Source organism: Simochromis diagramma, unplaced genomic scaffold (genome assembly GCF_900408965.1).
Source record: "Simochromis diagramma unplaced genomic scaffold, fSimDia1.1 OVJJ01000302.1, whole genome shotgun sequence".
Lineage (NCBI taxonomy): Eukaryota > Metazoa > Chordata > Actinopteri > Cichliformes > Cichlidae > Simochromis > Simochromis diagramma.
In genome coordinates this window covers 11,044,153-11,061,740 of record NW_024386792.1, presented here as the reverse complement: position 1 = coordinate 11,061,740, position 17,588 = coordinate 11,044,153, and the positions used below count along the sequence as shown (strand labels likewise).

General features: G+C 40.7%; 1 protein-coding gene across 10 annotated transcripts in view; it reads left to right on the top strand.

Moving 5' to 3' along the window:
• The window catches only part of adgrl3.1 (adhesion G protein-coupled receptor L3.1), a 117,921-nt gene that overhangs the window by 40,872 nt on the left and 59,461 nt on the right, over positions 1–17,588 (top strand). For all 10 annotated transcript variants that reach the window (XM_040024426.1, XM_040024432.1, XM_040024430.1 and 7 more), the window contains exon 5: positions 14,361–14,470. In XM_040024426.1, the coding sequence (XP_039880360.1) occupies positions 14,361–14,470 (110 nt within the window). The remainder of the gene's footprint in view (positions 1–14,360; positions 14,471–17,588) is intronic.

Here is a 17,588-nt window from a genome sequence, read left to right as displayed (position 1 = left end):
GGAAAAGGACAATTGTGACGGATTATTTATAGAAACCAGTGTAGTCTTATCAGACAATGGAAGCGACTCAGGTGACACCTCTCTTGCACATCTCTCCGGTGTGCCTGCCTCCTCCTCTGAGGGTGCTGAAAGGAACACAGCAATCTCAGCGTCTGCTCCATGGAAAATTATCATTGAACAACAGGCTGTAATATATGGATCGTTTAAAAAAAACATTATAATGATATATTATGCCATACAGCATTTTTATGCCATAATACATGGAGCTCACAAATTAAGGCTTCAGCAAATTTTCTTTACTTTGTAAATTTTAACAACTGATTTTTCCACTTTTTCTGTGTTTGTGAAAAATACAATATTTAATATTTGGGCTGCAAAATAATAATAATAGATTTTCATGTCTCCTTTCCTCACTTGAGTCTATACTTTTATTAACACGAGTGAGTGCTGTTTTAGCTAACATCTAACATGTTCAGGTACTTTGCTCTGATTATCCTAACATTTATTTGGTGAGTAGCAGAATAGAAAAGAGAACCCAGCTTGTGATTTAGGGTTACCGGAAATGGTTTTTATTGCTGTTGTGGTCTCTGCACTTTACATATATTTTGTATTTGGCAGGTAGTTAGTTAAAGCTAGTTGGCAAATGATAGCATGACAAAAATAGCAATAAAGGGAAAGCACCGTGCTCTGTAATGAGAATGTCTGGCTATAAATAATTCATTAATGTCACCATTAGTATCTGGATTTTCCAGGTCCTGCGTTAATCTCACTTTCAGTTCTCTTTCTTGCTGTCCTATTATTTTCTCTCATCTTTTTTCCATCTCAATATTGCTGTCATCTTTCCCCGTCCGTCTCCCTGCTCTGTTTCTCTATCAAACCACCTGTCTGTGTCATGTGGTGGTGCTCTGATTGCGACTGCTTTGGCCTAGCTTGGTCTCTCTTCTCGCTCTGGCAGCTGAAGCTTGTGTGGCCACTTTCCTACAGCCCTTTCCATCCATAATTTATACGGAAGCGCGCTCACACACACATGGCTTCTACCACACACAGCATACACTGCCCAGGGGCTACACCAGACTTTAAGCTCCAATTAGCAGAGCCAGAGGCCATACTTAATCTTGAGGGATTCTCTGTGGAGGTGACTCAGACCGGAAACAACTGTTTATCACATATATTTGTGGTGAACGGTTTGCGAGTTCCAAGATGCCGCGAGTCGGCCTTTGTGTCTACTTGCACAATACTCTGCAAAGCTCGGATATGCTCTTGCATACAGTGTGTCCATGTTTGGCATAAATGCTGACAGTGAATCTTTTAGTGTGTGCTCATGCACATGTTCGTTGTATGTGTTTTTGCATGTTAACGGGCATTGAAGGCTTCAATTTCGAGTTTGACCGGGGATGTGTGTATGTATATACTTTCAACTCTTCCCCATACTCTCACATCCATTTTCTTCAGTCTGTTTCAGCCTGTCTTGTTTCCACTCTCTCATTGCCTCTATGTCTGTATCGTCTCTGGCTTTCAAGCTCCGCTCAACTGGCTGATAAAATCAGAGCATGTTCCGCCTGCCCAGTGTTTCCTCAGTATCACATTCTCTCTTTGTTTTCCTCTCCACCACTCTCCAAGGCCAATGAGTGTGTATGTATGAGTGTGTGTATGTGTTTGTGAATGTGTGCATGTGTGTGTGTGTGTGTGTGTGTGCTAATGTTTGTGTGCGTGGATGTGTGCGCCTATACCACATAATTGGTCTTGATATCAAAGCCTCATATCTCCAGAGGGTCTCACAAGGCTTCTCAGGCAACCTAGAAAGGACCTGATACCGCTGCATTTCCCAGATTATCTCCCCATTGGGATACACTGGGTTGAAGGGGAAACGAAGCCGTGGCCATGAAAGTTACGCTTAATCTGTTTTAGTGATACAGTGGCCTCAGTTCAGTGACTCACTCTGTTTTATCAGGGTTTGAACAGAGGCACCTTCATTTGAAAACGACTACTGAAAATCCTTTGTTTTAAGGTCTCTGCAGCTTAATTATTTCTTTTTTTAGGTTTTACCTTTGATATTAAATTAAGGCATTGTGAGTATAATTCAATTTTTCATTCTTTGTTAGACTCACCCCACTGGCACTGCACTTCATACTTATTTTCCTAAATGTCAGGATGAATTTCACAGTACTGGTTAGTGCTAGGGTGTGGCTGGGTTGCATGCATATGTGTCACAAGTGACTTATATGAGGAGACATTTGATGGTTGAGTGTGCAGTTCTACACCAGGAGAGAGCTGCGAGGCAAAATGCCGAAGTGCCTTCAGGGATAGTGATTTATTCACATAAAAATGACTTGATGAGTTCTCTGGAGATGCTACAGAATTGGACCAAGTACCTTTCAGCACATTCTCTCAGATTTTCCCTCTTAATCTCACACACATGCATTCGCGCACTTGAGGCTGCAAGTGTCGATAGTGTGAAGAATGTGTGGACGTTACACACGGCCACACAAACTCTGTTTTGTTGCCTCTGCCACAGCTATCGTGATAGAAAATTACTTCTGGACTTCAAACAGACTTTCCCTCGATACCTCCATACCACCTTTCCCACCTTGTCACCTTGTTGGCCCTTCAGCCTTTTTTTTCCGCTCTCACCTCTCTTTTTCTCGATTGCTCTCGTTTTCTCTCCCTTTCCATGCCTATTGAAGACGCCTCTCAACACAAAGGGAAGGCACTTTGACAAGAGAGACAAGGGTGGGGAGTTGTTCTCCCTTCTTCTCTGTTCCCCGTCTCTTTTGGATGTGTTAAATAACAACATGCTTCATTTATTATTCTCCCATCTGTCACCCTCTTGATATCTCAATTTTTGTCACTCCATTCTTAGTATTTTTTTTCTACTCTCTCCTCATTCCTCAAATTGCTTCTCACCCCCTGTTTCCCACCCTCACTGTCACTCTTCCTTTCTCACTTACCATCTGTTTTAGCTTTCATTGGCTTTCCTGTTTTTCCATTTGCTTTTTTCTTTCCTCAACTCTGGGGAGAGATGAGGTTGAGGCTAAAATGCAAAGCCTTATAGGTTACATGTTTCCTGTCTTTTATAGTGAATTCTATATTTTGTCCCTGTTTTGAACCAGGATGCTAGAGTTGACAGCCAGAGTGACAACCCAGGTCTCCAGATGAATCCTTCAGTGTGTCCCCAAAGATTCTAGGTGCACTATGGCTGTAAAAACACATATTAACACCACCACTGCGTACTAACATGCAGATGAAGGCACGCACATGCATATGTGAATGCACGTGGCAGCTGTTAAATGCATACTCACACTCTCTCTTGCCCACACACATACTGCGCTCAGAAAGAAATAGAGAGTTTCTTCTTAGTTCTTGAGCCTGCTCAACTTCTCCTTCTCTTTAGAACTGCATCTAAGCCTTCAAAGCTCCAGGCTAGTAGTGTAGCATGTGAATGTATTTGTGTGCATATGTGCTGAATATGTGGTTGTGTGTGAACATGTCTGAGTGTGTTCATCTTTAGCTGTATGCATTTGCATACGAGTCCGTATGTGTTATTGAGCATGCACTAGCAAGTTTGAACTACACACGTGGGAGACTCTAAAGCAGCCTCTGAAGTTCTTTTCCTTTGACTCTCTGAATTATAGAAAACCACTTGAATCGCAGACTGCAGTCTAGTGTTAGCTGTGTGCTGCAGTCTCAGACTCTCTAACCAGCAAACTATGCCATGCAGTCTGGCACTTTTTTCCAGGCATACCTGCACTTCATGTTACTTCTCCATTTGAATAAAATCCATCTCTGTAAAAGCTGAAGGATAAGAAGAGAGAGCTGGAACAGATAGTGACAGAGGGGCAGATAAATAAATGCTCCAAACATTACATTAATCTAAAGCCCAGTGATTCCAAGTCCAAAAACAATATGCTAAATTGAAGTTTTTCACCACAGAAACTGAGACTGTGACTGTGTTTCTTCTCAGGGTGTGAGATTTCTTGCAGAGGTGGACTCACCAGGATATTAACAATTATATCTTGTTATTATATCTATCTCTGACTTGCTCTGTCTCAATCTGTTCACTCTTCTTCTCTCCTCCCTCCATTAACTGTACCCTGCTTCCCACTGAATGAGGTCATATCTGGAAATGTCCTACTTAATGTGTATGTATGTGTGTGTGTGTGCATGTTGGTGTATGAAAGTGTCTGTGCTTGTGCTACCACCCTAACATAGTCGCCACGGCTACAGGAGATGCCCTGCGGCACCCTGGGGGCCCAACTGTCACCCTTGCTCAGTGTGGTAATTAGGACCCACACACATACGTACGCACACGCAAACACAGATAGACGAATAGGAAAAGTCGTACTTAAAGACTGACTGATTCTGGCACACTGAAACACTGACAGAAACTTTCCCTCAGATATGTGACAGGAATGAACACATGGGGTCTTTTATAATCTTAACAATGATCTTGTTCTTTCTATTGTTCTTTATATATTCCTCTCCGTCTACCCACGCAAATATACTTTCACCCAAACTGACAACTGTTCTCTTTTCCCAAAACCTCTGTATTTCCACATGTCAGAGTCTCCACCATCTGACCCTGTTCTCCTTCCACCATAGCTCTGCTAACCTTCGTTATCATGCTTCACTGAGCACCAAAGCTGCATGGCTGCCTGAGAACGGCCTGAGACACCACACGCTTTCTCTTTTTCTCTCTTCCACACATGCACACAAAGTCTGACACATCCAGAGAGTAGCACGGCACGTGAATCAGTGCCTCAGACATGCTGGCGTGCTGTAGACATTGACTGACTACCTGACTGACTCGATACTTTGACGCTGACAGTGAAGCACAAATCCAAACCAGGACACAAGGAACAGCCCTCGTCTCCCCTGCACAAGCACACCATCCCATATTTTTTTATGAGGTGAGGCTGACTAAATTCTACTAGTCAGTTACTTGATGTAGCATTGCTCTGTCGTCTTGATGGTGATGGTGTCTTGCACGCTCCTCTGCGTCTCACCAATCAAGAAGACAGCACATCTGTCTGAAACACGCTCATCTTTTAGCTTTTAGGAGGATTTGGGGTTCGTGTAAGCAGGTGGTTTGGATTAAAATGTGAAGTTGGAGGTGTCACATTTAAATTTAGAGAGATGCAAGGTTGGGAGAGACATAGGGATATCAGCTAAGGAATGTTACTAGGTGGAATCAGGAGAAAGACTCTCCGAGTGTGTCCTGGAATCGGACGACGTGGAAGTTGCCATGGCTACCGGTAGAAGAGGAAAGGAGAGACGGTGGAGCTCAAAAACTATACTTGGCAGTCAGCCTGCTCAGAAGCTAGAAGGGTAAAAGGGTTTGTTTGCCTCTGTTTATGATAAGACATACATTATCATCATTGCTATTATTATTAAACAGTCTTTTAGTTGTAATAATCATTAGTTATCCACACACATAACATATATCATACACTCCCAAACTAGGCCACTTCTAAACAATGAATTAACATGCATTACACATTCGGTCTCGTTCCACTTGGAATTATACTCATTTCTTTTTTTCTGACATATAAGAAATGGAAAAAAAACTAATATATGACATCTCTACCTGCCATACTGAAATCTGATAGTGTTGTCATCGTTTATTAAATCATATATTATCTTAACAATGTCACAGGCATTATGCAGACTCAGAAATGTGTGTGCCATTTGTCATTTGCATACAAATGGCTCTCTGTATGAGAGCAAACTTACAACTACTGTAGCTAATTTTTAAAGAATGTTTTATCTGTTCACAGAAGTGTGTCAGTGGTTGATTTTGCTGACTTGAATGCAGGTTGTTGGATTGCACTGAGAATCTAAATTGTATTTAATGTTCAAGCACACTTTACATTCAGAATTAAAACAGGATGTTGAACAGAAGGCTCACTCTGCAGCACTTTTTATTGAATCTATGGCTCAGTCTTTCAGCTTTTCTCCTTTCGATGTAACAGATCTGTAGAGCTTTAAAGCAATTGAATGCTAATAAGACTGTAAGTCCTGAAAAACTGGATCTAGATTTTCTCAAGTTAGCTACGGATATTATAGCAGAACTATTATCCATCCATGCATCCATTTAGTTCAGGGTTTCGCGTATTAGAGCCTGTGCAGCTAGAACAGGGGTACACCCTAGGCAGGTTGCCAGGGTATTGCAGGTCTATAGCAGAAATACAGAAAATATTAACTACTAAGTTTTAGAAAACAGCACAGCACAATAACCACAGCTATTTAAGAGGTAAATTACATTATTGAGGCAATGGACTGCGGAACATACAACATTTCTGCTTTTCTTTATTTGCTGAAGGCTTTTGACACAGCTGACTATGCCACTTTGGTGGATAAACTACATAATAATGACTTTTCTGGGAATGCTGTCAGTTGTTTTTAAAATTACTTGTCAGATAGAACACAGTAGGCCCACTTTGCTGGATCTTCTTCCTCTTTTCTTCCCGTATCAAAGAGGCGTGTCCCAGGGGTGGGGTCGACGTTAGGACCACTGCTCTTCTTGATCTTTGTGATACTTATCAAATGCTGCATTTATTTTTTATGCAAACAACACAGTTATCTGCTTTCATTCTCCTTAAGTGGTACAAAAAACTCAAATTTGCAAATTCAAGTGCATGCTGTTTTTAAATGGCAGAGTTAATATCTAATCTTCCTAAGATCATAACTGCTCAAGGGGCGTAAATTAAAACGGTACTAAGTGAGCTGAAATTTAAATTAGGTTTAATTTTTAGGAACAAAACCTGTTTCTAAGATAAGAAGAGGTTTATCTGGTGGAAGTATATAATATTATGTGTAAATAAAGTCTATAATACTCAAGTAATTAAAATTAGATTTTTTATCAGGATACATTTCATATTATATCCTATTGTGCATGGATGAGAATGACAGGTAAACGAGCCGGTGCTTTGCATTTACAGGAGCTACACACATACAGCATACAGTAATAACAACATCCCATATTATGCTGTGCATTGAATATTGTAAAGTTAAAAATATCACATGACACACAGATATAGGAGAAAACAGGAGAGAGTGGCATCCTCCAACCAAATATTAATAATGTAGCACATTTCAAAGTTTTTTCCCAGTAGGGAAAACAACGTAATTTTACCTGTGGCTTGTTTGACAGGCTGTTCGAGAGCTGACAGAAACACATTCGGGGACTGCCGAGGAATGTTTGTGTCTATGTGTGTGGGAGAGAGACAAAGAGAGAGGCAGATCTGTCATTTCTTCATAAGTGTGGTGTGGTGGGGCTGGCAGAGGATATGCTGCATCTGCTTCACGATACCCCATGGTACGCATGTGCTCAGGCTTGGACTAACACATATATAGGCGCCTTCTTTTGCTCCCTTACCTCTGTCACTCACAACACTAGCATCATTTTTCAATTATATATTAAATCACATTTCCTGTGCACCCCTCCACACGTCCTGCCTTTTGTGTTTGTCCTTTTAGGCATCCTTTCCCATCACTCCATTTGTCCATCTCCAAACAGGCCTGTGTATGTATAACCACATCAGGGAGCTAATAAAGTAGAAATGAGGCCAGTAGAAGAGGAATCTCATATGTGATGTGTGAGGGGGGCAGAGTGAGTGGTCAGCCTAACAGGTTTTTATCCTGTTGTGAGATATAGTGAATGGGCTCTATCTGCTGTCAAATGGGTTTTCCTGAACTCGCACAGGAGATGAAGAGCACTCTGAAATCATCTTCTGGGCTCCCCCACCCCCCCTTACTTTCACAAACACAAGACTGCTCAACTCACACTGGTTAATTTTTGCTACTTTGTAGATTTCAGTTGAATTTCTTTATATTTTAAAAGCTCACAAAATGTATCTGATTTATTGCAACAGTAACCAGTGTTACAAATCATAGCAATAGATACATTTGATGGGGTATTTAAGAACAAAATGCCACTTCCTTTGCAACAGGAACTGGACCATTCTTGGTAGATTTCTATATTTTTGTCTATATTTTTGTGTTGAGCCATATCAGACTCTTCTATCATTGAATCCACTAACTGTCTGATTCTGGGTTTGTGTAGCTGTCCAGCTGTCAAAAAAGGAAAAAAAAATAAATAAATCCAGTCTTTCTGCAAGTTACGTCACAGTGTGGGTGAACAAGCTGACAAAAATAAAATGGTGACATTATGCAGACCACGAGTCCGTGTTGCATGCTTCAAGCTTTGCACAGCACTCCTAGGCAGATCTACCAGGAGATGTCTCAGTATTCTAAACCATCAGTGCCTCTGCAGGTGTGAAAAGAAAGAAGGAAAGATGCTCAATAATGCAGTTATGAAACATGTTGCAAAATCCTCCAAGAATATGTAAATATAAGCAATTAGAAATTAACATAACTTTATAGTTCTCATTATTGAATAGTTTTTTCTGTATTATGTAATAGTTTTAGTGTCATCACTGAGAGTTCAAGTTGTGTCTATAGTTGCATTAGGGACAAATGGATGCTACAAAAAGGCCATATTAAAGTTTCTGAAATAGAGCCTGCTCCTTAAAAAGGTACTGCACCCAGTCACACCCTGTGCTGTAAACAACTGTGATGAAACACAGTACTGGTGGTAACGGCGATATTTTTACCAATTTTATTAAATTTTGCATTTAATGGGTCGAAATTACATTAACACACCATCTCCTGTTTTAAATCCCTGAACCTTGCAAGGCCAATGCTGACACAGAATCATCCATTTGAGACTTATCTATGTCCAACCTCCCTGAGCCACCACTTTTGAATGGTATTCATTTTCAAATATGTGATGATAGAGAGAAGAGCTTATGTCATATTTTGCTAACTCACATAAATGTTTTATTCTTGGCACATAATTGTCCTTTTGAGAGCTTAAGATACACCACCTTACTGTATTATTTTCTTTGAGAAAATTGTATGGCTTTGAAGTGGCTGCAAATGAGCACTTTTCCACGATGGCAACACAGCTGCAAACAAATGTTACATTAACACTTAGACATCCACTGTGAGAGCTCCAGCTTTTGGCATTATGTGTGCCTTAGCCAGAGGCATGAAGGGATACATGAGTCTTATCATCTTACTGATCTCTTAAACCTGAAATGGTCCCTCAGAAACACAAGGTACCTGTAACATGTCGTCATTATTTGCGAATGTTTGGCTCTTTCCAATATTCTCTTCCTTGTAATAATCCTAATCCTTGTACCTGACCATTTTCAGAGGAATGGGTGCTTTACTGGTTAAGCCACATAACACTGACCTATGAATTATTCAAGCATAAAAAGGCACCTAACTCAAACAACTAACCAGGGTTGTGTCTACGCATAACAAACAAGTTAGCAAAGAAGCAGTTTTAAATGGTATATATTGTCACTTTGTCACTAATATTAGTGGTGACCAGAAACTTATTTGCATTTCTTTAACTGAGTCTAAGAAAAGGGCATAAAATAGCATTTTTAAACTAACAAGGTGATTCCCGAAGAGCTTTTAGCTGAAAAACTGGCATATCTCAGCATGATGTGCAGCCTTTAAAAAAATGAGGAATTTGAACAAGTGGAGAACAAAAAAAAAAGAGAAAACATCCTTAAGACACAGGGAAAATAATGACTGTTCACTGAAGGGTCTTCAGAAATAGTCTCAGTGGAAGTGACGCGGTCAAAAAGAAAAGACGCGTAAACAAGAAATGGACGAAAATGAGTGGCAACAGGTTTTGTGGAGAGCAGAATCTAAATATGAAATTTCTGGTTCATATCATCAATACGTATGGAGGAGATCAAGTAGTGTCTACAGCCATCTGTAAAAGAGGATGGAGTCTTTGTCGTGGTTTGGAGTTGTATTTCAGCCATTGGTGTTGGGGATCTTGTCAAAGCTGATTGAATCATGAATGCAGATATGAAATACAATCTGGAAAGCAACTGATTGGCAACAACTTCATTTTTCAGCATCACAATGATCCCAAACACACTTCCAATGCAGTAAAAGCATACCTGGATAGAAAAACACACAGCGAAACAGTCGGCTTGGCTTTCCCAGAACATTACTGAAGCAGCGAAGAATCATCTTGACAGAGAATGAAACGAAAGGCAGCCAACATCCAAATATGAGCTCGGAAGGTCCTTCAAGGAACCTGGAAAACGAATGCTAAAGAAATTACGAGAACGCTTGTCAAAGAAATTTCAGGCTGTGTTGAATAATAAAGGCGGTCATACAAAGTATTAACTTTCAAGACTGTTGGAATAGTAGAAAGTCAGTTTCTATTTCCCATTTTCCTAGAAAAACATAAAGAAATGAGTAGTTTCTATACATGTATGTCTATATTAGTCCAGTTCAAGTATCTTCAAGTTCATTTAATTGTTTTTTTAAGCTCAGTGTTTTTTTTGGGTTTTTTTTAGATTAATGATATTCAGAACGTTTGTGTGTGTTAAGCATGTTCACAAACAGTTGTAGATGACTCACAGAGTGCTCTGGAGTGGTTTCACTGTATTTGAACACTGATTCCAGAGGACTTTGGAGAAGCTTTATGCGTCACTCACTCTCAGACACTTCTTTCAACTCACGAGGATTAGTTCCCAGCTCTCTCTTGTTCTGTAATTATATAGCTCTTCAACACATCTGCATTCTAGCACACGCACACACTCACACACGCACAAACGCGCGCACACTCGCAGACAAACACTCAAATATTTATTCCATTTTGCATCTGCTCACAGACATACATGCGCTTGCACATATGCATAAACATACCCCACACACGCTCCAACAGGCAGCGTCAGCCTCATCAAATCATCAGTCAGTTATATGAGGGATAGAGACAGAGATGGAGTGAAGGGAGGTCTGCCAAACAAAGTGAAAAACATCAGAGACAAGAACAACAGCAGCACCCACTGCAGCATAGCAGCTTTCTCTTTCCCTGCCTGCCACAGCTCGGCTTTGTTAGTGAATAGTTTGTTCGTGTGCATGTGTGTGTTGCACGTTGCAAGGAAGAAAGCCAGCGGGCCAGGCGGTATCCAGGCCACTGCCTTGTTTTGATGTGGTCATGCTAATTAAAAAAAGGAGCTTTTCTGCCAACTCTAAGAAAAACACAGAGAAAAAAATATATAGAGCCATTTTGGTGTTTGGGAAAGAAAAAAAAATTCTAAAGGTGCGCGTGTGTGTGTGCGCATGTTCTGCATCTCCTCCATTAATCATGGGTCACAATGCAGAGAGGACAGGAATTGTACATTTTTGCTGATGTTCTCGTGTTTTGTTAGGCTTCTGGATAAACATGTTGGCAGTGAGGAAATGAGAGTAATGTTGACAAATAAAGAATGAGATGGAGGTACTGGGAACATAAGGGAGTCTTTTTTGGACCTGACTCAGACTACTGGCTCAGACAGAACGGTGACGTCAGCAGAGGCTTTACTAAGGATGGAGGGATCGAGAGAGAAACAGGGGGAGGCTGGAGATGACGCCCTGAGGGAGGCGGGGATGAGAAAAGTATTAAGCAGGGAGAGAGGAGAGAAAAAGAGAGAACGGCAGCAGCAATAAGCGGCCTACCACATATATCTGGGTGTGACTTAGGAAACTGCAGCTAAGTGGGTTTAAGACAGATAAACAGACGGAAAAAACAGCCAGTTGGAATGAGAGACAAAGAAGGAGGAACAGTGAGGAATAATTCCTAGGCGGGAAGGATGAGGACAAAGGCTGAAAAAAGAAATTGGTTTATTATCTTGGCTTAGAGAGTGTGGGGAGGAAGAAAAAAGGTAGTGCAGACAAAAATAGACAGAGAAAGAAGGAGTGATAGCAGAGAGATATAGCTCGCAAGAGAAGATTATGCCAAATCTTTGCTCGATAGCTTTTATTTAAAATAATAGTCAATAACCTTCAGTGCTCATGATTCAGCCATGAGAGCCCTGAGCCATTTTTTTTTACCTGAAGCAGAAATATATTGACAATTACATATACCCATGGCTACTGCAAAGCCTAACATTTCTCTCAGTTTTTCCTTAAACTCATTTTTATCTGTTGTTTTCTTCAGCCCGTGTTCCCTGGATCAGGCATACATGATTTAATGTAATTTATTACACTATATAGTGTAATAAAATACATTTAAATATATATATATATATATATATGGATTTCAGTTGTTAGTTTTAACAATATGTACAAGAAACAGAAAAAAAAACTTGTTCGATTTTAATGTTTTCACTATTATGTGTTTTCTATAATATTTGTGTCTCATATTATGGCTTACTCATGAAAGTGGCACCTTTTTTGCACTTTCTGGCACAAAATAATTCTACAGGTGATCAAAGGTGATGTCACTTCCATGTGTAAATCATCGTGTGAGATATGGAAATCTTACAGGACTTAGACATGAAACATAAACATTTATGGGAATATTTTACTCCTTTTTTTCAGACGGGTTGTCACTTCAGTGAATCAGAGAGTTCAAAGTGCCGCAGCCCACGATAACACATGCAAACACTCGAAACATAACATAACTAAGAAAACATTCATCAAGTTGACATCTCTAGCACCGCAAATATTTCCAGACACGAGCTCTAAGTTGCCCACGTGATGAGAAGATAGATGTGTTTTGTGACTTTTTGAAGCTATTAAAGTTGGCTATTCATTTGTGCTTTTAGCAAATAAGCTTAAATTCACAGCAATTCCTGGCTGGCTCCATCTCTTTTCTTATATTGAGCTTTTTCAGCCACTGTGTCTCTTCAGTGTGAAGACATCATAACTAGCGGCTAGTTGTTGGGGTTTTTTTTAACTTTAGAAAGTTATGTGAGGTCGTTAAAGGGAGTTTTGTGCTCTGATTCACCAGTGAGTGCCAGCCATTCGTGACCTTTGGTGGGTGCTGTGAGCAAAGTTGTGGCACTGTGTCAGTTTTGTGTCCCCCCCCCCCCCTCAGCCCACAGCTCGCACTGATGACAGGTGACCGATGATGAAGGTACCAGGGCAAGAAATTAAAAAGCACAGAGGCGAGAAAAAAGAGAGGAGGGAGAGAAGATGGGTGGGTATTGTTAGATTATGACAGACTTCACAACACAAAGACTTTGAAACCATCACAAATTCCAATAAACCCTCACGTGATCTGAGACACGCTGGTCAGCGAGAATTAAGGGAGTTAGTTCTTTCTAGGCTACATTAGTTCTCTGTGTTACATGTGAATATTGAACTAATAATTAAATTAGCTCCTATGAATATTTCATTATGCAAATCGTTGAATGGTTTTGTAGGAAAAGTGACTTGAGGGGTTCTGTATGCTCATTAAAAATATCTCAATGGGAGAATCTGAATGTTTTGAATGTAAATGTCTTCTGTATGACAGGTGTGCACAGAGGGAAAGAGAAGTTGTGCTAATTAATATGAAAGCATTTTAAAAATAGCTTTTTCTCATTTGTCTGTTGTTGCTATTCTTGTATAAGAAATATGTTTCAGTCGTGTGCTTTTGTAGCTCGTTTAAACTTGGAAGATAAAGTGTGCGTTTTATGTTATTACATGCATTCATCATCATAACATATGCACCAGCAAATCTTTTGTGGTTGTGATGAGCAGCTTTGAAATGTTCAGTGAAACTGACACGTAAATGTCATGTATGTATTTTCACAGGTGCTCATATACACACCTGTAAGCAGAAACCCTAAAAGACACACAGGGTATATACTACATCGTGTGCTGCCTTGCATAACCTGTGTTAATAAGAGTGAGTAATACTTACTTTTTGTGTGTCAGAGGAGAGGGCCCCCTGGTAATTAGAATTAATTATCTAAAGTCTGGGGCAAAATAATCTTAAAGGTATAGGTTATTGCCGTCAGTGCTTCACACACTCGTGCAGGTACACACAGACACCCACATACATTCAACGCAGAAGTGTACTTGTGCCACAGCACTTCTGTATCCATTGTGGGCCACCTTTGTGTACAAGTGAACTCGGTGAATCCATTACTGTTATGTTCACTTCAGGTACCGGGTAAGGCCGTATCATCTGCTCTAGTGTCAACATGAAGGGTCCTTAAGCACAGAAGACTCTTGAGTGTCAGGATGACTCGGCGGATAAAATAGATCTCGCTCTACATTATATCACATGATATCAGGATATGCGTTTTGCGGCGTAGCGTGCTTGGGCTCCAGCTGAAAAAAAAAAATGATGCAACTCCAGTACAACAGCCCTCCAATAAATCCCGGCTCCTCGATGGCTGTGGTGTTCCGTTTTTCTTTTAAACCTTTTAGAGAAGGCTGATTCAGCTGCACGATCATTTTGGAAAATGTAGTTTGTGGTGCCGCTGAATTGTATCATGTTACAGGTCTTTCAATTGATTTGTGGATGTTTTCAACTGACGCTATCCATCTATCCCATCTATCTATCTATGTAGATGCAACAACCGTACGCAGTGTGCTGTGGTGGCCGGCCCCGACGTCTTTCCCGATCCCTGCCCCGGCACATACAAATACCTCGAAGTCCAGTATGAGTGTGTTCCTTACAGTAAGTACCCTCTCGCTCTCTCTTTTTTTTTTAAATAGTTCGCTACTCTTCAGTATATGAATAAATTGCAGTTTTTGTTATGCCAGGCAGCAGCATTCACAGCAAAAACTTCAGCAGCTTGATCCCACAGTAACTTTACGTGGAAGTTATAATATTATGCCTCTCCCCCCCTGCGGGAAAGTCAAAGGTAGCAAGGATGATAAACAAGGGCAGTCTCAGATGATTACAGATGGTGATGTGACCTTTGACCAGGTGGTAAGAGACTGAGAGGGGAAATTCACTAGAGTGAAACAGTCGTGTGGCTTTTTAAAAATCTTTTCCACTAGAATGTGGGTTACAGCTCGCTTCAGAACAAATGCATAAGGGATCAGCGTGATGACTTAGTGGATTAGATATTTTTTTTGTCCTTGATGTTTATTTTTCAGTACATTCCAGCAAAGTTAGAATGCAGCTGGTTGTGTCTGTTTAATGAAAAAGTTAAATCTCATGCGAATACCAGCCCCTCAGTCATTTCCTCATCACAACAGGCATCTACAGGTACTTTGTTCAGGCTGCAGTTGCATATGTGAAACCCACAAAACCAGACAGAAGTAAGGTGAAGCATAAAAGATGAAAAGGGAATGCGTCAAAATGACATTGCACCTCCAATGAAATGAGAAGAGGTATGTTAATCATTAAGTAAAAATTTCAGGTGAACAAAGTAACGATGCCAAAATATTACTTTATCAGCAAGCGCCGCTTGATATTTTCAAACATTGCTGTCAGGTTGGATTGGAGATTAATTTTAATTGTTATCTTCTTCATATTACCTGACTTTACAAGCCATGTCTGGCTTGTAAAGCTATAAACATGACTGTGGTAGAACAGTTCTAAGCAATACAGTCAAGAGGACATACAGAGTTGGAACTGAAAAGCTTATTTCTGCATTCTTTGTATCAAAAAGTCAATTTCCAAAGAGATGTAAAGAAGTTTAATTTTGCCCTCATAACCCACACATGCTTTATGCAAAAGCCCTCCTAAAGTAAGAAATAACAGATGCACTTTAGATTTGTCTACGGGCTTGGCACCGCAGTCCATACAGACGGCCAAGGTGATCTCCCACACTGAAGCATTCAATTATGTCTGGCTAAACGGCTCTTGCCTGGCGTCTAGAATGACCAGCAGATTAAATAATAGGACTATCAGAGCCCTCTCTGGAGCAGATGGAAACACAACCTGATACCTGCTTAATGCCCCACCACGCACGCACAGCACATACACGCAGGCATCAAAAAAGACTCTGCAGCAGTGTGTGTTTTCACTCGTCTCTCATTCATTCAAGACTTGTCTGCATGTTCCGTGTTTTTATTTGATATAACTGCACACCTGCTTGAAAATACAGCGCTCCTTATTTAATGGATTTGTCAGTGTAAAGAATAGTGATTTAAAAAATGACCGAGTGCAAAAGGAGATGAGTTGTGTTTTTGGATCTGATAAACAATGGGTCAGTCAGGGTAACAGTGTCCCCGCGAAAATACACAGTATCTGAAATCAAAGTCATTAGCGAGCTCAGCTAACAGAGGGAGGGATGGAGAGAGGGAAGTGATGCACTGGAGAAAAAGACAGCGAAGGAGAGAGAGAGCTTTTGACAGTACATTAGCATCTGCTGTGTACTGACTGAAGAGTTCAGGCTGGATCAGGTAGCTGTGTGATACACTACCTTGCTCGCGTGTGTGCTTAGCCATGGGAAAAGTCCAACAGGGGAAAAATGTGATGTATAAAAAAAGTGAAACCTTTCACATAACCTTCACACGGAATGGATCAAATATTTATAAAATCACTTCTTTTTTAAAAGTCATAATATTGCTTGTAACTTAGAAGAAGGCACTCCTGACATTTGGGCTGGAGTTTCAGTCGTCAACATTCACACTGGCGTGTTTGACACCGCAAATCAATGCTGCCAGCGGCGTTGTCGTGAAAGATGCATTTTGTTAGACAATAAGTGATGAAATATCTGCAAAGTGTTGTAAATCAAGATGGCTCAACAGAGGAGGGGCTTTTATGATAGATACACTATATGATAGTGTAATGAAATTTGTTCTGAAATGAATACCAGCTGCATTTTTAATATGTCATCATTTATAAGCAGGCTTGGCTTTTGTGCGCTCAGATAACTATAACGTCAAGGGATCCACTCGAGCAGATCTCCCCTGACGCCGAGCGCGCTGGTGGCGGTGCTGTCTGTTGAGTGTAACCACCTGAACCCTTGCAGTCACCTGTAAGGCCAGGTGTTGCTTATCACAGGCCAGCCGCACGGAAAGGAAATGAGCCGATCGACTTTAAAGCGCAGGCATACTTTTCCTGAGCACTGCCAATCGAGTAGAGTAGGTGCGTTTCCCTCTGCATAGATATAGTAAACAATTCTCAAAGTGGGTTGTAAAACAGGTAATTTAATTATGTGCAATTCAGTTTTCAGGGAAATTTTGCTCCTCCATCTCGCCTCCTTTTATTTCATTTATTTTTTTTCCCAAGGATTTTTTTTGGCTTGCGCTACCCCTCAAAACTCCTCATCTCTCTCCACTGCACTGTAGGTTTTTGGCTGTTGTCCAAAGCTACAATCAAGTGCTGTCTCTTTCTGTCTCCGACTCTCTGTGGTACGAGTGTGTGGCAGTCGTGTGCCAAACTAGCCAGCTAGCTTTGGCAGTAATTAGCCACCTGTGTATACTTGCTCATCGCACTGCAGGCAGACTATAAATATCCATACATTAGCACACCGCTGTACAAAGTACTTCTCCAAGGCAACTCTGGTGCGTGGACAGATTCAATCTCAGCAAATGTGTGCTGCTGAAGAGCAGACACATGATACGTATTGTTTCATTCATGTTCGTCCGTTAAAAAAGCCAGGAACACTTAGGATTATGTCTATCCGTTTCCTCATCTTTATGTGGTATACCCTGGCTCTCCTGGCTGCTGTTATGAAGCAATTAGCCTACTCCCACATTTAGTGTATTAATCAGAAAAGCCAGTGATATGTTATGCAATACCCATGCAGTCTATTTTAGACAATAGAACTTGGCTCAATAGGAAAGCTAATTAAAAGATAAAATCACCTTCTTGTCTGTCCAATTAAAGACTTCTG